Below are 25,106 nucleotides of genomic sequence, written 5' to 3'. Positions count from 1 at the left end.
AAAAACATTTTGGCTAGGAAATGAGACTAAAAAGTATGAGAATGAAAAAAATGATAATATTTAATAAATCCTGTTCATGATGGCATTTGCCAGTGGTCCAAGCCAAAGTGGAAAACCATAATATTTATAGCAAAGTTAACAATGAATGGAACTTTTATTAGGAACCTAAGTGAGTGCTCAGCCAAATGCAAGCCAGATCTATCAAATGAAGGTATTATTTCAGAAAAAAAAAATCAGATTTCCTTTAATCCTTTTGAAATGATTTAAAAAAAATCTTGATAGAACTCCCAACTACCCTAATCCTTGCTCAGTGCTCTACAGAATAAAGTGCAGAGAGCACTATAAAGGCAAAGCCATGCTTTAAAGTCAAATTAATAAATCTTGGGGCCAGAAATGGCTCAGCCTTTAAGAGTAAGTACTGGCTGCTTTTGCAGAGAACTTGAGTTCGATTACCAGGACCCACACCACAGCCCACAGCCATCTGTTACTCCATTTCCAGGGGACTCAATGCTCTCTTTTGGCCTCTGCAGGCACCAGGTGCATTTAGTGGTGCAGACATACATGCAGGAAAAACACTCATATACATAGAATAACAGTTTACTAATTTTAAATAAATCCTACAAAACTGGTATGAAAGCTAGATCTATTGAAGAACAAAGTTTTATGAGGTGTGAGTTCCTCAGATTTTTGGGTTTGTAGTACATTGTAAATAGTAGCCTCTATCTATCTATCTATCTATCTATCTATCTATCTATCTATCTATCTATCTATCTATCCATCCATCCTTCCATCTAGCTATCGATCTATCTAGTTTGTTGGATTGTTTTTTGAGACAGAGTTGGTTTCTCTGTGTAGCCCTAGCTGTCCTGGAACTCGCTCTGTAGACCAAGCTGGCCTCAAACTCAGAGATCACCTGCCTCTGTCTCCTGTGTGCTAGGATTAAAGGTGTGTGCCACCACTGCCCAGCTTAGCCACAATAGTTTTACACTTACTCTTTTTTAAAATCTATTTTTATTTCATGTACACTAGTGATTTCGTCTGCATGTATGTCTGTGCGAGGGTGTCAATCCCCTGGATCTGGAGTTACAAACAGTTGTGAGCTGCCATGTGGGTGCTGGGAATTGAACCAAGTCCTCTGGAAGAGCAGCCAGTGCTCTTAACCACTGAGCCATCCCCTCTACCCCCATATTTACTCTTAGCAGAAGGCAGAGTCTAGTTCCTTGTGCCAAGTAATTTGCCTGATGACTTAAACTAAAAGAATTAGAAGGAAATAACGCTGTATGTTCTGAAGCCTTAGTTTTAAGAACTTGTAGCTTCCATTTTTATTTTTATGGTTCTGCAATCACTAAAAAGTATTTAGAGCATGTTAAAAGGGTATCTTTTTGTTGTTGTTGTTTTGTTTTCTATGCATGTTTTATTATTTCTTTTTTTTTCATTTTTTTTTTTTATTTTGCAATACAATTCAGTTCTACATATCAGCCACGGATTCCCTTGTTCTCCCCCCTCCCGCCCCCTTCACCTTCCCCCTACCCCACCCCCCATTCCCACCTCCTCCAGGGCAAAGCCTCCCCCAGGACTGAGATCAACCTGGTAGACTCAGTCCAGGCAGGTCCAGTCCCCTCCTCGCAGGCCGAGCCAAGTGACCCTGCATAGGCCCCAGGTTTCAAACAGCCAACTCATGCAATGAGCACAGGACCCGGTCCCACTGCCTGGATGCCTCCCAAACAGATCAAGCCAATCAACTGTCTCACCCATTCAGAGGGCCTGATCCAGTTGGGGACCCCTCAGCCATTGGTTCATAGTTCATGTGTTTCCATCTGTTTGGCTATTTGTCCCTGTGCTTTATCTAACCTTGGTCTCAACAATTCTCACTCATATAAACCCTCCTCTTTCTCGCTAATTGGACTCCCAGAGCTCCACCCGGGGCCTAGCCATGGATCTCTGCATTCAGATCCCTCAGTCGTTGGATGGGGTTTCTAGCACGACAATTAGGGTGTTTGGCCATCCCATCACCAGAGTAGGTCAGTTCGGGCTGTCTCTCAACCATTGCTAGCAGTCTGTTGTGGGGGGCAACTTTGTGGATTTCTCTGGGCCTCTCTAGCACTTTGCTTCTTCCTATTCTCATGTGGTCTTCATTTACCATGGTCTCCTATTCCTTGTTCTCCCTCTCTGTTGTTGATCCAGCTGGGATCTCCCACTCCCCCAAGCTCTCTTTCAAAAGGGTATTTTATAATACTAAGTGACAAGACACCACATGGAGATAATGAAGTCTGAGGAGAAGCCACTTTAATCACCACAGGAGAAGTGCTAGACCTGAGTGAATCCATCTTGAATTCCCCATGTTAGATGGTGCTAACTAATCCCGGAAAAAACAGAGCCAACTCATCCTTATGAACTTCGTATAAAGTAAAGAATCACAAGGAAGAACATAGTTGTCTGTGGGAACAGAAGTGGTTGCTTATGCAGTAATGGATGCTGCTATGGACTCTCATTGACTCTCAGTGCCAACTCAGAAAATTTCAAAAATCCATCAAATTCACCAAAAAAAAAAAAAAAAAAAAATCTATGCAGCAGACCGAAAGAGTCAAACACGTGGTGTCACCCCCATTAACTTGTAGGTAAACTTTCTATGAGTTTACTAAACAAAAACAATTAGCTTCAACTCTCTTCAGAAGGGAAATCTATTAGCTCAGCACATAAAAAAGGATTTAAATATTTAATATGAAAATAATAATTTTGAACTTGAAATTTTTAGGTTAGAAACTGTTAGAGAGAAAATATTTGTGGATTTCAAAAACAGTGGGTTTAGTTCAAACATGGTTACGGAAAGTGTGTGTGTAAGTATACACACACACACACACACACACACACACACACACATAAATTATTTCTTTTCTTTCAAATTTCATTGGTGGTTTACAGGAAAAGCGAGTACACATCAACAAAGCATTGCTTTAAGGACCAGATGATCATGAGTGGCTTTATACCCATGACAGATTATAGACTCATAATACAGTAATGGTTATAATACATAGGGCCACTGGGAAGTCAGCAACAGGGAGGGACCCCCTCGTGTCTCTAGCGGTTTGTAATACAGACACCTAACTACTCTAGCTGCTACTTTTAGATGAGATGTGCTACACTGTGGCGGTATGCCTGTAGACAGCTGCTACCTTTAATTACTATGTTTTCAACCATAGGCACAGCTCCTGTTACCTTTACCTTGACTTAGGACAGAAAAAAAATCAACTTAGTAGTCATAAAACAAATGATTCTGAGTTATGGGAAAATTAACTGCACTCTAGATATATTAGTAAACTATGTTATTCTAGAACAGGGGTTGGCAAACCTCTTCCGTCGAAGTTCAGAGTACATAATCACTTTAGGTCTGGCAGCTGCGTTTCCTTAGCGACCACACACTTCTGTTCAATTGTGCTCCTCTAGTGTGCCAGAAGTAAACAAGTGGCCATAACTGCTTTGCCCTAATAAAGTTTCTTCACAAAAACTGATGACAGGCTGGACTTGGTCTGCAAGGCAGTTTCAAAACCTCTGGCTGAAGATACCATTTCCTTTGCTTTGACTTTTTCCACTCTCCCCAGAATCCTTTGGAAAGAGTTCATTTGCAATGGAAGGATGCAATGCTACTCTGATGTTTTACTGAGTTTGTAACTTTGGGCAAGTCATTATCTCTCTGTTTCTTTTTTTCTTAAGTAGAAATAAAAATTAGTATGATAAGTTACATTGAAAGGATTCAGTAACAGCATATGTAAGTCACCTGGAAAAGCAGAGAAGTCCTCAGCATACTGGCAAGTCTCAGTAAGCTGACCTGATAGCCTATGAAATTTCCTTTTTGTTTTTGATCTTCACCTACTTACCAGCATACTCATTGATCCTACAGCAATGGGTTTATCCTTCAATTCTGGATTGTCTCTCATTTCTACAGCTGCATAGAAAGCATCCATGTCAACATGAACTATGGTATTGTTCAAATTCCGGTTCCGTTCTAATTCCATTGCAAATCTGTCAACCTTAATTTTTAAAAAGTTAACACACTTTTAGACAATATGATATCAAAACATCATTAATCATAAATTTTAATTCAGAAGGTATCTATCTGTTAATCTACTTACCTACCCATCCATCCACTTACTTACCTATTGGGTGTATATTTTCTTGTATTTATGGGTATACAGTTTATTGTTGTTTATTAAGGTTATTAACTGCTTTTATTTTCACACAGAAATCCTACTTCTATTCATTATTTTTAAAATTTGTGTGTGAATGCAATTGCTCACCTATGCTTGTGTGTTTGGCCAGGAGTGTCTTGGGTCTCTTCTTCTGGTGCTCTCCCCCTTATATTTGGAAACAGGATTTCTCATTGAACCTAGAACTTGCTCTTTTAGTTGGGTTGGCCGGCCAGTCAGTCCCTGGAACCCATCTGTCTACCACAGAGTGCTGGGGTCACAGACATGATGCCACACCAGGGTGCTGGGGCCCCAAACTCAGGTCCTCATGCTTACACAGCAAGGACTTTACCCACGAAGCCATCTGCCCAGACTGACGGCCTATTTTAAAATATAATTTCCCAGGGACCCTTCTATCCTCCCAGGAATACAGCAGGAACTTACCAAGTATTTAATGAATAAATGAGCTATCCCAGCTGCCTGCATCAAACCATGCTACTGCTGAACAAATTGGAAGAAACATATTGAAAGTTTCTATTTAGGTAAATGAAACAATTCCCATTTGACTCAAAAGGCTAATGTCTTAAGATAGAAACAAAGGAAATGCACAATAAAAGATCATACACTAGCACATGATATAATGTTGCACAATAATGTGCAAAGGAACATGCTGAAGTACAAAGTAATGATCCTTCTGCAGACCAGCTTTTACAGTGCTGTCTTGGTTAAGGTTTCTATTGCTGTGATGAAACATGAGCAAAAGAAACGTGGGGAGGAAAGGGTTTAGTTTGCTCACACTCCCAACATCCCAGAAGGTAGTTAGGGCAGGAACTTTAACAGGGCAGGGACCTGGAGGCAGGAGCTGACACAGGGCATGGAGGAGGGTTGCTTATTGGCTTGCTTCTCATGGCTTGTTCAGTCTGCTTTGTTGTGGCATCACCCACAATGGGCTAGGCCCTCCCACATCAATCATTAATTAAGAAAATGCCCTACAGGCTTGACTACAGCCTGACCTTATGGAGGGAGGCATTTTCTCAGTTGAAGAGTTCCTCTTCCCTGACTCTAGCTTGTGTCAGGTTGACATAAATCTAGCCAGAACAAAAGCTAAAGCCAAAGATTGTTACTCTACACAAGTACCAATTGAAAATGGAAGATGAAGCTTATTTTTCATAAAATTTTAATATATATGTCAAATGTAACAATGCAGAATTATAATCTTTAATAATTTTGGCCTCTTTGAAGAAAAATTATTGGATTAAAAGAAAAAAGAGAAATAAACATAGATAGAAGTAAAATATGTGAGTGAAAAAAAGAACTATATAGCAAACATATTCATAGCTTGCTTTTTATGGGCTGCCTCCACTAATGTGACAGTTTGAATTTTAGCAATCTATAAGGAAGTAACCTAGACCATTAAGGTAGATCGTAAGAGAAGACAGCAATAAAGCAAGCACAACACATAAGGGACATGGAACCAGCTCAATAAAGGAATCTACTACTGAAAGGATCAATTGAGGTATAAGATCAAAAGAGGAAAAGAGCCCCAAAGAAACAAGTGATCTCTTAAATGAAAGCAACCTACCTCATATAGAGAGCCACAAAGGTATCAGGTGCCCCCTCCCCCTCACACTACAGAATACTTGTTTCATGGTCCTCCTTAGAGGGGACACACACTAGCTGTCCACCAGCTGGGGACAAAGACTGCAGTTCCTCTCTTAGAAACAACACCCCCAATCACATCTGTCTGTAGCAGAGGTGGGATGTCTGCAGGTCTACTCCTGCTCAGTTCCAACTCTGACTGACCCGAGGGACTCTGCGCCTGGCCGGCTCTATCCAGAATACCTCTCTGAACTCTGTTGTCACTGGCTTTCAAGAGTCAACTCAAACACCCTGTGAAAGTCAACTGGGTCTTTCTCTTCTGTGCCCGAGAATGATCTTCTCTTGCCTGTCTTCACCATGGCCCTTATTGCATGATATCATAACTGTGAGTGCGTTCAGAAGGATTTTAGCTGCCTTAAAATTTCCCTCAAGAAAGAAAGGAAGGGAGGGAGGCAGGTAGGAAAAATAAATATATTGATACCAATATGTTAAAGTTATTTTTTTTTCTAAAGCAGTGTCAGAAAATTCTGGAGGTAAGCTTACAGTGAGACACAAACTGAACAAACTGAACTTCTCATCTTTAATTTTTCATCCTGATTCAAACTGTTTTTTCTAACACTTCAATTTTGAATAAGGTCATGTGGCCCTGACTGAGGATGACAAATTGTGGAGCTTAATAAAAACTGAAATCTAATCTATAATAATAACAATATGCCTAAAATATGGATGAAGTAAGAATAAGGGAGTGGCATCTGAAATATTTGGGGCTGGAATAATCTAGAAAGGCTTAAGATAAATAGAAAGCAAACCAAGTGGGAAAGCTCTCCTCACACTCGTAAATTAAGGCTGTGACAGCCTCTTCAGCAATCTATTCTCTCTTGTACTTAATGCAAGTGTGCAGCTGCCAGAAGGAAACCTCACGGCGTGACTCACACATTCCACTTTCCTCTACTGTCTCTCATTAGTCACTCTCCTGGCCTGAGCTCTCTCTGCTGCTCCCAGATGTACACCACTGCTTTTGAACACTTCTTCTTCTTTCGCTCTCATTCATGATTTCATTTATCCCAGTTTCCTTTGAAATGGCTTTCACATTCCAATCTGAGGCTGTAACATCTACCTTCTTCCTTTTGTTACTTCTGAGGATGTGTATTTCACTGGGGTTAAAATAGGGACTTTCTTTTGGGTCTCACTAGTTACATGACAGTGGTTAAGCTAGCCCTCTAGTCATTTTGTTCCTTATCTGTAAAATGGGACTAAACTAATAGCAAAAGGTCTGAAGGAATGAAGAGATGCTCATATAAAGTATTCTCAGAGAGGGGTACGGCAAGGGCTTGGGGACAGTGCCTCTTATTTTAAGGTACAAATGACAGTTAACGAGTATATCATGTAATATGCTAAGTGTCTCTCACATAAACTCATTTACAGTTAAAACAATTTTGAGACCACAATTATAACACTTATAGATGAGAAAATGAAAGTTGATTAAGTAATTTGTCCCAAGTCACAGGGCTGGCAAATGGGAGATCTGGACTTGGAAAACAGGTAACTCCAAAGTTCATTATTGTATGATGCCTTTCTAACACAGACTTTGGGTTTTGTCTTTTTTGTTGTTGCTGTTCGTTTGTTTGCGAGACCCTCTGTGTAGCCCTGGCTGTCCTGGAACTCACTCTGTAGACTAGGTTGACCTAGAACTCACAGAGACCCACCTACCTCTGCCTCCAGAGTGCTGGGAGGAGAGGCATGGATACCACTCCTGACTAACACAGACTTTGAATAGTCTTCAACACTGAAAAAGTTCAGACCAATTTTAGTCATATAGTTTATACCCATACCATATACTAATGTAACTTCTTTCAAAAATTCTCAATTTCTATTACATTTAAGAAAATATTTGGAAAGAATGCTTTTTATTTTCTTGACTTAGTATTTCCATAAATGCTACTGAGTTAACCCAACTTAGTGAAGGCACTTGTTGAAATGGTCAAAATGCACCAATTTGCTATGCAGCTTCCACTTAATACAACATGAATGCTTGCTTATTCAATTTAGGAGCTCATTAGAAGACATTTTATAAGATAACAATTATAATGACTGTGCTTTCAAGAAGTCTGATGAGGGCAGAATACAGTGGAGAATATTCAAAGAGGTTCACAATGAACGGCCTGGCTTATTCTTGCAGACTACCTCAACCTGACCTACAGGAATTTACACTATCATATCACACATAATAAAATCCAGAGTGTGGAAAATGAGTCTAAAATAGAAACATTTTCCATGAAAATATCTCTGGTTTCTGAGACCTTCTTGACTCTTTGGCACTTCCTCAGCCTCCTCCTGGGTACACAGCTTATTTTAGAGGAAAGTCAACAAATGAAACAATTCAATAATCAACATAAAACACATTTCCTGCCATTCCTGTTCTGAAAGATGCCAGAGAGGCTCCCATCAAACAGTCGTCTAAGACTGGAACAAAATCTGAAGTTCTCCTGTACAATGGAAGGTATTTTCTATTCTTTTATCAGCATGTTAGACTGGAAAAATTAGTATGAGACCCCCAAAGTCAGCATAATGTACCAGCTAGGTTCTTTTGTATCTGTAAAACTTTTATTAAAGATATTTGTAGATTACAGATCAATAAAACTTACCAAGTCCAGAAAGTAAATTGCTTAAGGAATAAGGTCAACTTAAAGACAGCATTGTTTTGGACAGAACACAATTTTTTAAACTTGAAAAATAAATCCTTCACACTTTAACTAAAACATATTTTATATTTCTGCTCAGTGAAAGAAACTATCAAGAATCAAAAGATAAGATAAGCTAAAAGAAAATATTTGCAAAAATCAGAGCCAATATGTGACTGACACCCAAAATATACAAAGGATTTTTCAAATTCAATTAAAAAAATTGATTTAAAACTAAGCATAAGGCCTGAACAGACACCTCATCAAAGATTTCTACACCCAAATAAACATATGAAAAGAGGTTCCCCAGTCTACGACAATGAGTAAATGAGGAGTAAAATGATATGATACCATTAACCTGAACATCTCGTGTGGCCCAAATTGAGAACACTGACAGCGCCAAACACTGATTAGAACAAATAGCAACAGGACCCGTCAGCCATTACGATGAGAATGTCAAATGGTATGGTCATCTTGGAAGACAGTTTGGCAGTTTCTTATAAAAACTGGGATTTTTTTTTTGTTTTTTTAAACCATATGACCCAGCAAATTCTATTTCTTTGCATTTACTAAATGGAGCTAAAAACTTAGTCCACACATAACTGAAGCGTGAGTATCTATAGCAGTTTATTCATAATTGCCAGAATTTGGAAGCAACCACAATGTCCTTAAGTAGATAAATGGATAAACTGTTACACATCCAGACGAAGAATATTCAGCACATGAAAGCAATGAGCTATCAAGCCGTGAACAGACTCAAAGTGCATATTATTAAGTGAAGGAAACCAGTCTGAAAAGGTTACATACTGCATGATTCCTAGTTCATGGCCTTCTGGCAAGGGTGGAACTTAGGAGAGAGTGAAAAGATCAGTGCTTGCCAGAGATTAGGAGGGAGGGAGGGAGGAATAAGTAGATCACAAAGCGTTTTTAGGGCAATAACTCATACCCTGTATGATACTGTAATGGTGAATATATGTTGTTATAAACTTGTCTACACCTATAAAGCATAAAATATCAGTATTGACTTACTGATTTTGCATGATAATGATATGCCATAGTAGGTGCACTAATTGCAACAAATGTAGCACACCTGTGGGAGATAATGCTTGGCTAGAGGTTAGCCTGGGTGAGGGTAGGGGAATCTTTACTTTCTGCTCAGTTTTGCTATGAACCTAAAATAGCTCTAAAAAACTACGTCTTGCAAAAGACAACATTGGATTTGGCTATATAAGCTTCAAAAATATGTCATCAAACTAAAAAATTAAAACTTATTGGAAACACAAGTAGGACATATAGTGAGAAAAAAAAATCCTTAATACATAAGATCTCATAAATGAAGAGAAATAGATACAAACTCTAGAAATCTGAGAGGGGACAGCAATGGCCTGCTAGTTGAACCTCCAAATACATTCTACTTCTTTCTGTTAAAGAGAAAGGCTGGGCAGATGGCCACCCAGCTAGAGAGCATATTTTACGGATTCTCTTGCACTTATGTGTGGTCCTGTAACTAGAGTGGATGCCAAAAGAACGTGAGTTTAAATGTTGTTTACAATTTCTTCCTCACTTGTTTAACAGCAAATTATTTGCTTTTAATCCACCCCTCCCCACTACTATTTCTTCCTCACCAGGAAATGGAACATGGGATACTTTTGTCAGACCAGTAATTATAACACCAGGAGATGATGGAACAGTGTAATTTAAGAAAAATCTATGTCTGAAATTACTGTGGTAATCAGAGCCAGGGATATTGTGGAACTCTAGGCCTGGCCTGGCCAGTATTATCCTGAAATCAGGACAACTATGACTACAGGTAAGAGCACTCACAAGATCCAGCCTATGGACATTCCCTCCTCGGGAGAGTGGGGCAAGGGTAACTGGCCCTCATCGGAGATTATAATCGCTCACTCCTTCCTGTGCACCCCGTCCCCATCTGCACACCCTCCCGTCCAACTACATATGGTCAGGAGAGGTGACGGACTACACAGGAGTAGAGTTAGCTGCGGGAGGCCTCCATCGATGTGGCTCTCAGGAGGTCATCACCCGTGCTGGGGGACTGCAACGCTTTAGTGATGAGCTGTTCTCGAGGCATTCATCCTAGAGGCAAGCTCATCCGTTCTCCTGTAAGGAAGCCCAGCAAACGTATTTGTTCACCAGCCCAGGCTTTCACGGCATTGTTCCTTTGGTCCGTCATCAGTGCCTATTTTGGACCAATATCTGTTTGTTCCTGTCTCCACAGGAAAAGCAGTGTAACAAGTGATTACTTTTTATTATGTAAGAGAGAAAGTGTTATTGTGGTTTTCTTTTCTTTTTTTTTTCTTCCCTCCCTATTGTGGTTTTCTTATGCCACCTGCTCACCTTGGATCATAACAAACAGAACAACAGAACGCACTCCTGTAATGAGAGGATGAGTGCTGTGTGAGGGGAGTTTCTTCTGACATAATACAAAGTAAATTAAAACCACCATGAAATCTGTTGGAAAGATTACATAAACAGCAAAACTGAAAAAGCAACGAAAGTGATGAAATCTAGTTTTAAACACACGTTTGAAGAAAGCAACACTTATATTTTGAAAATGTGAATTAGTACAATTTTTGATGAAACTAACTACATCAACAACAAAAATAAATTAAAACAATATTCTGGGAAAGTGTTTAGGAAAAAATGATACGGTTGAGTAAAGAAAATTCATGATCTCTGCAGTCCATTGTAAGATAAAGATTTTGTAGCATGTCAGATCGCTATACAATTTTATTCCTGGGCTCAGTTCTGGGTAATCTGAAAATTACTTCACCTTCCTGTGTCAGTTCCCTTATCTGTAGAGAACGCTCACTGTGCTCAGTGCTTTGCGAACATCACGTCAGATTTTAATAGAAAATTCTCATCTGCCTACAACTTTAGTCTGATCAGGAGAAACACGGCTGCCTGGAGCTGTCAGTCTTCCACAGGGTCTCCTGACTTCCAAACTTTTCCATGGAAATAACTGTCAGTAGCTGACAGAAGTTTGAATTATTTATTCCCCCCACAAAAAAAAATTTTTGGAGAACATAAAAAAACCTCTAGTTTTTTAAAAAAATTTTATTCCAAAAAAATGTATGTATATTTGTATTTCACTTCTAGCATAACTTTTTATTTTACTAAAACATGGTTACTCTAATGTAAAGAGTTAGCCTCCCATTCAGTTCCACTCCCCCCAAATTTGTCTTATTTGACTTATAGTCTCCTCTAGCTGCAAAGCACACATATAATACAACAATATAGGCTCTGGGTCAAATCCTAATTCTGCTAATTATATGCCCTTTGAAGCCAGGCAAGTTAATTAAGACAACGTTTGCTCTTGCATGCAGGGAAAGGTGTAGAGCAATGCCCAGCATGTGTGCCAGCTGAATGTGCATGGAGGGAAAGGTGTAGAGCAATGCCCAGCATGTGTGCCAGCTGAATGTGCATGCAGGGAAAGGTGTAGAGCAATGCCCAGCATGTGTGCCAGCTGAATGTGCATGGAGGGAAAGGTGTAGAGCAATGCCCAGCATGTGTGCCAGCGGAATGTGCATGCTGGGAAAGGTGTAGAGCAATGCCCAGCATGTGTGCCAGTGGAATGTGCATGCCCAGCCATGTCACGAACACTTCCGTCCGTCTCCCCTTGTTTGCAGTTGTCAATTCCCATCCCACCAGCTTCATCCCAGTAACTCAAGAAATACCTGTAACTGTGCTTTCCTTAGCTGCTGGCTGGTAATCTGAGATTTCTGTTGCATCATACTGTCAATCCGTTGATTGACTTGCTTTTCCTTCTTGAGCTCATTTCCGTAAAATCTGGACCCCTACAGAGAAAGCCAAGCAGAAGAGAAGCCTAAGAAGGAGAGGACCACTGCAGTGACTTAGTGGCCAAGAGCGTAACCCTGGAGTCAGACTGCAGTGACCAGTGGCCAAGAGTGTCACCCTGGAGTCAGACTGTGACCTGAGAGTTCCTTCACCTTTCTGTGTTAGTTTCCTCGTCTGTGAAGAGTGCTTCCCTAGTATGCATGAGGCCCCAAACTCAACACCATGCACACACACACACACACACACACACACACACACACACACACACCTAAATCATTTCATTCTTGTCAGACAATACTACAAAGAAACAATCTGAGTTAAGATTTGTATTCAAAACAAAACAATAAAAAATGTCGGCTGTGGTGTGTCCATGGGGTATGTTCAAGCTTTGCCAGCTAGTTCCTTGGTTATTTCCTCGCGTGTTTCCTTTCAGAATTTTAGTAGTAAGTCATTAAAGAGCACAACGTAAGACACTGAACCAAGTCTGTTATTCCACCACAGAACACAGTGGCTATTGACTGACCAGGTTGTAAGTATTAAGTTAGTTCTACATTTGGCTCTCATGAAAATGCTGCTACAGAGATTTATGCACAGTTCAGCATGGACAGACATTGTCATTCCTCTTTGATGAGGGTATTTCTGTGTCTTATGGTAATGCATGTTTAATCCTTTGAGTAACTGCCAAACTGTTTTCCATGACTGAATCATTACTCTGTTACTGCATATGAAGGTTCTAACTTCCCCATTTCCCTGCCAACACTTTTGATTGTATTATTTATTATAGCCATTCTAGCCAATAATAGTGTGAATGGCATCCTCCTAGGGTTTTTTAAGTTGCATTTCCTTAGTGACTAATGATGTTGAGTATCTTTTCATGTTTGAGACGTATGCACATCTTCTTCACTTAAATACCTATTCATATCTTTTGACCATTTTTTGATCGAGTTGTTAGTGTTACACAGCTACCTCAACCTTATCAAAACATTCAGAAACAGAGTCTTTTGGTGCAGTTTTGATATGGCGATATATAAGCACATAGAATAGAGGGAGAGCTATAAATTGACAAAGTAGCTATAAGGAGTAATTTAGCAACTCATAAAATTATATACATATTATCTGTATTTTATAGAGCAATTCCACTCCTAGATATCTCTTTTATAGTCACCACACATAAGATTAGTAAATATAGTCAGGTGGTGGTGGCACACACCTTTAATTCCAGTATAAGCGGGAAGATCCCAGCACTCAGGAGACAGAGGTAGAAGGAGTTCAAGGCCAGCCTGGTTTACATAATGAATACCAGGACAGCCAGGGTTATATAGTGAGACCCTGCCTCAAAATAAATAAATAAATAGACAAATAAATAAATATAATAATAAAATAAAATAAAAGATTAGGAATGACACATATCAATCAGTAACAATTCTGATTAGATCAATAAGCTATATCCACATATGCAAGTATAAATCCACCATCCAATTATAACATTCATTTACAAGGGATAAAAAGAAAATGAGAAAAAAACATGTTCACTCTTTTGCTTTTATATGCATATTATATAAATTCAAAGTAGAAAGCTTGGTAACAAGAACAACAGATTTAAAAAGCATTTATATATTTCCTAGCTTAATGAAATATTAAAACATTTTTAATTAATAAAAAGGATAGTAAACCAAAACCTAATGGTTTTCTTTTAATACTAACTAAATCATAGATACTGAAAGAAGCAAGAACATACCTTTGTGGCGTCCATTATAATTTTGTTTATTTTCTCTTTATCCAGTCCTTCCATTCCTGCTTTATTATCATTCAGTCCCATCCTAAGCAGAAGATCATCTTTGCAATTTTTCTTTTCTTTTGTGCTATCCATGATGTAAACAAGGTAATTTCTTCTTTACTAGCTGCAAAGGCATACAAAATAAGCACCGATTTTAGGTGTCCAGAGAAGGGCCAGAGATAAAAACCTAGTAGAGTGCTTGCACAGTATGCAAAAGGCTCTAGGCTCGATTCCCATAGGGCATAGGAACCCTGGGGAGGCAGGGAAGAAGAACAGAAGAAGCTCAAGGGCATCCTCAGCTCTACAATGAAGTTCAGGTTGGTTTGAGCTACATGCAACTGGGTCTTAAAAAAACAAAACAAAACAAAAAAACATTTCTTAGCTCTTGAAAAATTACTACTCAGCCAGGCGGTGGTGGCCCACACCTTTAATCCCAGCACTTGGGAGGCAGAGGCAGGTGGATCTCTGAGAGTTTGAGGCCAGCCTGGTCTACAAAGCAAGTTCACAGAGAAACCCTGTCTTGAAAAACCAATAATCAAAATGCAAAAACCAAAGAAGAAAAAAAAAAAAAAAAAAAAAAAGAAAGAAAGAAAGAAAAAGAAGAATTACTACTCAAATTTTCCATTATTACCCTAAGCTTACTATCTTTCTGGAGACAAGGAAAGAATGGACATTTCTTGTGCATTTTGTTCCAGCCACCATGCTTGCTGCCCGACATATACACGCTCAATAGCCCGAAAAGACAGATGGTACTACTCCAGATATAACAAGAGAGGCCTGAGTCTCAGAACATGTCTGCTCACATAAATTCGCTAGAAAATAGCTACATGTTTGTTAAAAACATATCCAAGTTCAAACCTCGTGGAGTTTTTTTCTATTGAAAATTTATTTTTATATTTTCCCCATCTACTCAAATCCATACCCTTTCATTCTCTCTTTAAAAAACAAACAAGCAAACAACAACAACAACAAACATGAACAAAGAAACTAGGAAACACATACACACCTATAAATGGAAACCAAAATATACAAGCTAAAGACCAATAAGACAAAAAATGCCAACCAAAACAATTGAGACAGAAAGTCTACAAAAATACTATTGAGTTCATTTTGTGTTGGATACCTACTGCTGGGAATGGGGCCTACCCTGAAGTGTGGTTAATATACCCAGTGAGGCTTCACTGGAGAAAAAGAATTGTTCAGTTACAAGCAGATATCAAATACAGATAGCTTCTTGGTTAGGGTTGGGAGTTCCTGTTCACTTCCCCCTCAGCAGTGGGACCACCTCTGCCTTAACCTGTACCAGCACTGTGCATGCTTCCAGTCTATATAAATTCATATGTGAATCCGTCCTGTTTGGAGGATACTGTTTTCTGGAAGTCATCCATCCTCTCTAGCTCTTACCATCTTTCTGCTTTCTCTTTCACGTAGCTCCCTAAGCCCAGAGGGGATGGTTTTATGAAGACATCCACTTAAGAAAAAGTGTTCCAAAATCTCTCACTCTAAATATTGTCCAATTATGATTCTTGGTGTTAGTTGCCACCTAATTGCAAGAAGCTGTTTCTCTGATAATGCTAAATTAGGGATTGATTTATGGGTATAGCAGAATTTTATTAGGAGATACTATATTGTTATGGTTCCTTTAGAACAGTTGTTCTCAATCTGTGGGTCACAATCCCTTTGGGGGTTGAATGACTCTTTCACAAGGATCATCTAAGACTATTGGAAAACACAGATATTTACAACTCATCTAACAGTAGCAAAAAATTAAAGTTATGAAGTAGCAACAAAAATAATGTTATGGTTGGGGGTCACCACAACATGAGGAATTGTATTAAAGGGTCATATCATTATAAAGGTTGAGAACCATTGCTTTAGAAGAGTAATAGTATGAAGTTTTCCCTTAGGCCCATGGCCGTTCTAGTCTAGGGTTCTTGGCCACCACAGCAGTGTCAAACATGGGTTCCATCTCATGGAGTGTGCTTAAATCCAATCAGAGTGGTTGGTTGCTCCCACAAGGTTTGTGCCGCTATTGCACCAGCATCTCTTACTGGAAGACCACTGTTGCAGATTACAGGGTTTGTAGCCGGGTTAATAGTTACCTTTCTTCTCTGGTAGCATTTAAGAATACTCCCCAGTACCATGAATACTAGTCTTTTTTTTTTTTTTTTTTTGGTTTTTCGAGACAGGGTTTCTCTGTGTAGCTTTGCGCCTTTCCTGGGACTCACTTGGTAGCCCAGGCTGGCCTCGAACTCACAGAGATCCGCCTGGCTCTGCCTCCTGAGTGCTGGGATTAAAGGCGTGCGCCACCACCGCCCGGCGAATACTAGTCTTTAGGGGTGAAGCCTCTAGTTAGGCACTAGCTCTGCTTCTCCATGTTTGATGAATTATGTAAGTGCTGTATCAGCAATAGGGCCTTACCATCAATTTTTGAAGAGCAACCAAGGGAATTTCCTTGGTGCCACTTTGGCCAATGACTCAAATAGATATAACCCATTCCTGGCACTGGAGGTTTTATTTGGTGGCATAAGATGTCTAGTCAGGACATTGTCTCCCCATTATTTGACGACTCCATTTAGATTTATTTCATATACGTATATATTTTAAGAAGCTTCTATAGTAGTGGGTTTCCATATGGTCCCTCAAATGGCTCTTAGTGTAGGAGGCTTTCTTGGACTACCATCCCTCAAATCATGACACAGAGACTTACTATTAATTATGAATGCTCAGCCTTAGCTTAGGCTTGTTTCTAGCTAGCTTTTTAAACTTAAATTAATCCATTTCTATTCATCTATGTACTGCCCTGAGGCTCACTTACCTCATCTATGTACTGTCCATCCTGCTTTCCTGCTTCCTCCATGTCTGGCTGGCTGGCTCCACTTTTCTCTCTGCCTACCAGTCCCACCTATCTCCCCTCTAACTAGCTATTGGCCGTTCAGATTTTTATTAGACCAATTTATTAGACCAATCAGGTACCTTAGGCAGTCAAGGTGAAACAGCAACACATCTTTACAGAGTTAAACAAATGCAGCATAAATAAAAGCAACACATCTTTACCTAGTTAAACATTCTATTCCACAACATCTTAGTGTCAGTTGTCCACATTCTCTCTCCCATCCCTCTCTTCTTTCTTCTTCCCATTTAGTCCTTCCACTCTGGTCTCACCACTATCTCTTCAAAACAATATATGCTATATCCCCTCCCTGGGAGACCTTCTCCTTCTCCCTAGTCCCTTACTACGTATCTAACCTCTGTGGTTATACAGATTGTAGAACACATATTGAAAGCTTAAAAGTTAACATTCATATATAAGAGAAAACATACAATATTGTCTCTTTGGGTCTGGGTTGCCTCACTCAGGATGATTTTTTTTCCTAGTTTCATCCATTTATTTGCAAATTTAATAATTTTTTAAACAGCTAAATACTACTTGATCATGTAAATGTACCACATTTCATTATCCATTTATCAGTTGATGGACAGCTAGGCTCTTTTAAATTTTTGGCTATTATGAATAGAGCAGCAATTAACAAGTATCTCTGTAGTAGGATGTAGAGATCCTTTGGGTATATGCCCAAGATTAGTATAGTTGGCTATTGAAGTAGAACTATTTCCAGCTTCCTGAGGAACCACCATACTGATTTCCATAGAGGCTGTACAAGTTTGCACTCCCACCAGCAATGAATAAGGGTTCTCCTTTGCCCACATCCTCACCAGCATGAGCAGTCATTTGTTTTATTGATCGTGGCCACTGTGACTGATGTAAGATAAAATTTCAAAGTAGTTTTGATTTGCATTTCCCTGATGACTGAGGATGTTGAACATTTCTTTAAGTGCTTCTCAACTATTTGTTTTTCCATCTTCTGAGAACTATGTTTAGTTCTGTACTCCATTTTTAAAATCGGGATATATATATAATATATATTATATATATTCAGATATATAATTGGTAAAGATCTTTTTACAGTGTGTAGCCTACTGCTTTGCCCAATTGATGTTGTCCTTGGCCATACCGAAGCTTTTCAGTTTTATGAGGTCCCATTTATTGTTGGTCTTAGTGCCTGTGCTAATGGTATCTTGTTAAGAAAGTGTTATCCTTTGCCAATGAATTCAACACTATTCCCTACCTCTCATATCAGATCAGGACCTTTGGAGTTATTTTGTACAGGATGATAAATATGCACCATTTGTTGAAGATACTGTCTTTTTTTCAGTGTGTATTTCTGGCTTCTTTGTTAAAAGAAAACAAATCAGGTGTCCATAAGTGTGTGGACTTAGTCTGGGTCTTTAATTCAATTCCATTGATCAACATGTCTGTTTTTATGCCAATATCATGCTGTTTTTATTACTGTAGCTCTGTAGTGCTATTTGAGATTGGGAATGTGATTATCTACAGTGGTTCTTTTATTAATCAGAATTGTTTTGTTATTTTAGCTATCCTGTATTTTTTTGAGCTTCATATGAAGCAGAAAATTGTCTTTTCAATTTCTGTGGAGAGATTGGAATTTTGATGGGGATTGTGTTAAATCTGTAAATTGCTTTTGGTAGGATGGCCATTTTCACTATATTAATCCTACCCCACGAGCATGAGAAATCTTTTTATCTTCTGATGTCTAATTTATTTCCTCAATGTCTTAAAGTTTCCATTAAAGATATACCCCAAGGTATTTTTTGAGGGTATTGTGAAAGGTATTGTTTTCCTATTTTCTCAGTTAGACAGTTATACATGAGACAGCTTCTGATTTTGTGTTTTGTATCCCGCTACTTTACTGAAAGTGTTTATCAGTGTGGAAAACTCCTGATGGAGTTTTTAGGGCCTTTTATGTATAGAGTCATATCATCTGTAAATAAAAACACTGACTTCTTTTTCTGTTGTATCCCCTGATCTCCTTCAGTTCTTATCGCTGTAGCTGAGACTTCAAGTACTACATTGAATAGGTATGGAGACAGTGGACATCCTTGTCTTCTTCCTGATTTCAGTGCAAATACTTCAAGGTTCTTTCTGTTTAGGTTGAACACATTGGCTGTGGAATTGCTGTAAATTGCCTTTATTATGTTGAGGTATGTCCCTTGTATTCCTAGTCTCTCTAGGACTTTTATCATAAAAGGATGATGGATTTTTGTCAAAGGACTTTCTGCATCTAATGAGATGATTATGTGGTTTTGTCTTTTAGTCTATATTACGTGGTATAGTACGCTTATTGATTTATGTATCTTAACCATCCCTGCATCTCTGGGATGAAGTCAAGTTGATCACAGCAGATATTTCTGGTGTGTTCTTGGATTTGGTTTGTAACTATTTTATTGATAATTTTTGCACCTGTGTTCACAAGGGATTAGTTTGTAATTCTTTTTCTTTGTTGGATCTTTGTATAGTTTAGGTATTGAGATAATTGTGGCCTCATATTCCTTCTATTTCTATTTTGTGGAATAATTTGAGGAATATTGGCATTAATTTTTCTTTGAAGGTCTAGTAGAAATCTGCACTGAATCCCTTTGACCCTGAGCTTTTTGGGCCAGGAGATTTTAATTACTGCTTTTATTTCACCAGGGTTTATGGGTCTGTTTAAATTGCTTATCCGATCTGGATTTAACTGTGGTAGATGATATATGTCAAAAACTTCATCCATTTCTTTGAGGTTTTCCAGTTGGTAGATTACAGATTTTTTTTTAAGATTTATTTATTTATTATGTATACAATGTTCTGTTTGCATGTATCCTTGCAGGCCAGAAGAGGGAGACAGATCTCATTACAGATGGTTGTGAGCCACCATGTGGGTACTAGGAATTGAACTCAGGACCTTTGGAAAAACAGCTGGTGTTCTTAACCTCTGAGTCATCTCTCCAGCCCTAGATTACAGATTTTTAAAGGATGGCATTATTCTCTGGATTTCATCAGTGTCTATTGTCATGTCCCCCTTTCCATCTCTAATTATATTAATTTGGATCTTCTCTTTGCATCTCTTAGTTAATTTGGCAAAGGGTTTGTCAATCTTACAGGTTTTCTCAAAGAACCAACTCTTCCTTTCATTGATTCTTTATATTATGTTTTTGTTTCCATTTCATTGATTTCAGCCCTTAGTTTGATTATATCTTGATGTCTTTTCCGTTTGGGTGTTTGTTCTTTCTTTTTTCTAGAGCTTTCAGGTGCACTGCTAAGTTACTAATATGCTATCTCTCCAATTTTTGATGCAGACACTTAGTGCTATCAACTTGTCTCTCAGAACTGCCTTCATTGTGTCCCATAGGATAGGGTATATTGTGTTTTCATTTTCATTCAATTCTAAAAAGTTTTTAATTTCCTTCTTGATTCTGTCTTGACCCATTTTTCATTCAATAGTGAGTTGCCCAGTATCTGTGAATTTGTAATGTTTCTATTGTTGTTGATATCCAGCTTTAAACTATGGTGGTCAGATAGGACTCAGGGTATTATTTCGATTTTCTTATATCTGTTGAGACTTGCTTTGTGTACAAGCACATAGTTTTGGAAAAAGTTCTATGAGCTTCTGAGAAGAAAGTATATTCTTCTGTATTTATATGAAGTGTTCTATAAATATCTGCTGGGTCTGTTTGATTTATGACATTATTTAACTCCAGCATTTCTCTGTTTAATTTTGGTCTGGATGACCTGTTTATTGGTAAGAGTAAGGTTTTAAAGTCACCTCACTGTGTGAAGTTCAGTATGTGAGTTTAGCTGTAGTAGTGTTTTTCTTATGAACTTGGGTGCTCTTGTTAAACCTTGTATTTTTATCCACCGCATAGAGAACAAATATAAAATGATACCTCTCTATTATACATGCCAATTTCAGTTGCAATGATTAATGACTATATAATAGAGCTCATTTCAGGTAGCAATAATATAGGGGGAAAATCCCATCACACCCAGGAAATGACTATAATGTACAATGCTATGGCACTTTTTAAACTAAGAAAAACCTTAGAAGGTTCAGGCAGGAGGATCTCTTGAGTCCGGCAATGAAGACCAGTTCTATACAAAAACCATTCTCATGAGCTCGCAATGTAGCTCAGTGGATAAAATGCTTGTTATGCAACCTGACCACCTGAGTTCTATCCCCAGTTCCCATAATGAAAGCAGAGAACCAACTTCCAAAAGTTATTCTTTTACCTCCACACATGCTCTATGGCATGTCTGCACCAGTTTTACACACACACATACACACACAAACACGTGCAAGTGCACTTTCTCTTTCACACATATACACATAATAAATTTTTAAAAGTTTTATTCAAAAATATATACACACAAAACTATACAACAACACACACAACAGGTTCAGTTATTCTTAGGATTATTCTCTCTGGTTATTTATTGGGGAGAAAAAAATTAGAAAAATTCCAAAATGAAAAAATTTAAGCAAAGTTAAATGAATTATTCACCATAACTCTGCTGGTAGGTTGAAGAATTGAGATGGCATCCAAGTCTCCTTATTCAACTCTAATGAAGCTCCCTTGTCATCAGTTACCTCCACATTGGGGTTCACTTATGCTACAAACAAAAATATCTAGGTGGACTGCCACCATGTACCTACAACAGTGAGAGTAACCTATGTGTATAATTGAAAGCCTTTCACAACAATGCTGCTTCCATCTCGAGTAGTAGCAAAAAATAAAAATTATTTTCATTATTTCAGAAACAATTTTGACTTCTAATGGTAGCTCCTTTAAAGGGGTAAAATTCTGGCACATTAGTGCATGCCTATAATCTCATCACTTGGGAGGCTGAAGCAGGAGGATTACAAGTGCCAGGCCAGCTGGGGCCACAAAGCAACACACTATCTAAAACAAAACAAGTATACACTATTTATTCTCACACGGTGCTATATATTGTACACCCCTGGAGACCTTTATAAAAATCTTGATGCTCAAGTCTCAACACATACTAAATAAATCTAGGAGAGTTGGCTATTAGCCTTAAGATATCTATATGCTCCAAAGTGTTGGAACTGTGAGCGTAGCTGTTATCTTTTGATAGTCTGCATCTGAAGGAATTTACAGGCTAGTTTTCTGTTCTCAATATTTGAATTGTTTTCTCTTCAACTGTTACATTAAGTCTAATTTTTTATTATAATTTTACTTCAGCAACTCTGTTACTTGACATTGTTCTAGGAAAGCAGGCAATGTAATTCAATTATAATTTCACCATAACAACACCACAAAAGAATTAGTTAAAATAAACACATTCCTCCATTTAATTTGCCTTGCCCTTTAAATGAGAAAATGTATGAAAAGAAATATATTGAGTGACTATGATTTTACATATACTTTACATACTAACGTATTTATATTAGCTAGCTGGCCAAAGTCTCAGAATTGATTGGATTCTTAATCGTATCAGAACTGAGCTGTCAGAAACACTGTTAGGAAGGCAGAGTTAGTTTCCAGCTATCCTCCTGCCTGCTACTGCATTCATTCTCACTAGGACTCGTTTAAGATCGTTTATATCCCAACGGCTTCCAGGTTGATGGTGCTGTTTTCAGTGCCTGTCTGGCATCTTCAAATATAGTATGTCCGAGGAAGGAGGAGGGGGGCTTGCAGGGAAGAAGGGGGCAGTCAGAGAGAATGAGATGGGTAGAAGAGGGGGTGAACATGACCCAAATCCATCATGTACGTGTACAAAACTGTCAAAGATATTTCTAAAAACTTAACATGTCCAAAATAGATCTTCCCTGCTTCCACGCCCAAGCTGGTTCTACTTGTTCCTTTTCTCCTTCCAGATCAGAGTCCCAAGTTCCTTTTTCTACTGCCTGTGCAGATCCCACAGGAGTCATTCATGAGCCCTTCTTCTTCACACAGCCATATGCAGACTATCAGGAAGTCCTGTGGATTCTTTCAAAACACATCCTGAGTACAACTGCCTCCCGCTTTCCCCACTACTGTCATGCTAATCTGAACTAGCACTATCTCTGGCCTGGAAATGGCAACAGACTCTCTTTGAGTCTGCCTCTGCTCACTTACTGTTGATTATCAACACAGAATTCTAATTCTACTTCTTTATTTCTACATGTGCATGTTGTGTGTGTGTGTGTGTGTGTGTGTGTGTGTGTGTGTGTCCATGTGCATACACATGTGCTCATATGTGGAGGCTGAAGTTGACATTAGGTATTTTTCTCATCACTCTACTTTATTGACTAGAGCAGTCTCTAGCTGAACCTGGAGCTCATCAGTTCGGCTAGTTTAACTAGGCAGCTTGCTCTGGGGACCCTAGGGATCTTTAGCTTTTAAGTGCTGGGATTACAGAGGGCCACTAGAGCTAACAGTTATCTGTCTTTTTATGTAGGTTCTAGGGATCCAAACTCTGGTCCTAATGCTCAGTGCTTTTTCCACTGAATCATCTTCCCAGCTTCACAACTGACTCTCTGACACCAATTAGATCTTAGCACTTTTTGGCTGAAAATTGTACAATGCCATTCCATCTTATTTCGGAACAAGCCCAAAATCCTTAAAATGATCTTTTAGGCCACAAAGAATCTAGATCTGCCAGGTGTAGTGGTGCACACCTTTAATCGCAGCACTCAGTGGGTAGAGGCAGGTAGATCTATGTGAATTCAAGGCCAGTGGTCTACATATTGAGCTCCAGGACAGCCATGGATATACAGTGAGATGCTGTCTCGAACACAAACAAATAAACAAAACACCTACGAAGCAAAACCAAGAAAAGGACTCTAGATCCTTGCACTTGTCAACTTGCATAGTTGTCTAACTCTCATCCTCTTCCCTACACTCTAGCCACTATGTCCTCCATGAGGGTTCTCAACTCTACAGGGCACATTCTTGAGACCTTCGGCACTATCTCTTGCCCTGTAGAGGACCTCATGTATGTAAGATGCCATCTTGGTTAAATGCTCACATCTCCTTCAAGCCTTCACTTAAATGTTGCCTTCTCATTGAGGGCCGCATACCCTGGCTTCCTGATTTTAAATTAAAGCTTCATCACTTTGTGGTTACTTCTACTTCAAAGACAAAACGATTAGACCAAGCTAATAGTTGTACTTTGCACCCTGACTATTCTCTAAAAGCCTGGTCTCTAGGGCAGTGGTGTGAAGAGCAGTGTAACTTGTAAAGGGAAGGGGTCTAACAGGTCCTTGGGGGTGTACCCTACAAGAGCCTAAGAGCCCCTTGCTTTTTCTCCATCACCATGTGCTACCTCACCACAGCTACAAAGCACCAATCATGGACTGGAATCTCCAAAACTGAGAGATGAAATAAACCTTTTCTCTTTATAAGGCAACCACCTCCAATGTTTGATGGGGTAATACAAAAGTGACCAATAAGGAAAAAACCCCTGGGTTTTAGTGTATTTGAAACATCAGGATTTTTTCTAACATTCTCATCTATGTTACTGTGGTGAATCTGCTCTTGCATTTATGAGAATTTATCTCATCTTTCTAATTTTCCTTAAATCTCTTATTAGTTCTGTTTATTCCCTCTTGTCATTACTTCTTCAGTGAGTGTATCTAGAAATCTCTGGCGAAGATGTTCCTATCACAAGTATAATGACTTCCCTATTTTTACAGGAAATGAGCCTTATTTCAAATGGCTTTGTTAGGTCAGCAGATCATGTTAAGTGCTCAGTATGGTGCCTGATATGTGGCAAGCTCTCAGTTAACAGTTATTCCTGTTGTTGTGAGTGCTAAGCCAAACTTCCAGAGCTGTGAAGTTTACTGTAGTCTTACTTCTCCACAGGGAAAGATTCTATAAGGGTCTGGATAAGCATCCCCAAGAAAAACCAAAGCTCACAGATAACACAGATGAATTTTGTTTATACTCAAATTAGAATCTGTAATATTAAACATCATTACAAATAAAACCAGATGAATGGATATAACTGCAATCTTGAAAAGAAAAATGGTCAACATTCTTATAGCCTGAAATTACAGAATAGTTTGGTTCACCAAGAAGCCAATAAGAAATGCATGATTCTCAGCGTGCCAATTAAGGGACAACCTGTTTCTATAAAACAAATAAAAGAGAAATGCACGACTCAGAGGAAAGAATCCTTGGTTCCTGTGGTTTGGTATAGTGGTTTAA

General features: G+C 38.8%; 1 protein-coding gene across 4 annotated transcripts in view; it reads right to left on the bottom strand.

The window, feature by feature from the left end:
- The window catches only part of Polk (DNA polymerase kappa), a 76,001-nt gene that overhangs the window by 22,094 nt on the left and 28,801 nt on the right, over nt 1-25,106 (bottom strand). For all 4 annotated transcript variants that reach the window (XM_059276280.1, XM_059276281.1, XM_059276278.1 and 1 more), the window contains exons 2-4: nt 14,019-14,181; nt 12,160-12,279; nt 3,876-4,028 (exon numbers count right to left, since the gene is read on the bottom strand). In XM_059276280.1, the coding sequence (XP_059132263.1) occupies nt 3,876-4,028; nt 12,160-12,279; nt 14,019-14,150 (405 nt within the window). In that variant the 5' untranslated portion in view covers nt 14,151-14,181. The remainder of the gene's footprint in view (nt 1-3,875; nt 4,029-12,159; nt 12,280-14,018; nt 14,182-25,106) is intronic.

Source organism: Peromyscus eremicus, chromosome 11 (assembly GCF_949786415.1).
Source record: "Peromyscus eremicus chromosome 11, PerEre_H2_v1, whole genome shotgun sequence".
NCBI classification, from domain to species: domain Eukaryota; kingdom Metazoa; phylum Chordata; class Mammalia; order Rodentia; family Cricetidae; genus Peromyscus; species Peromyscus eremicus.
The sequence above is the reverse complement of the archived record's forward strand: the minus strand, read 5'-3'. Positions and strand labels throughout refer to the sequence as shown.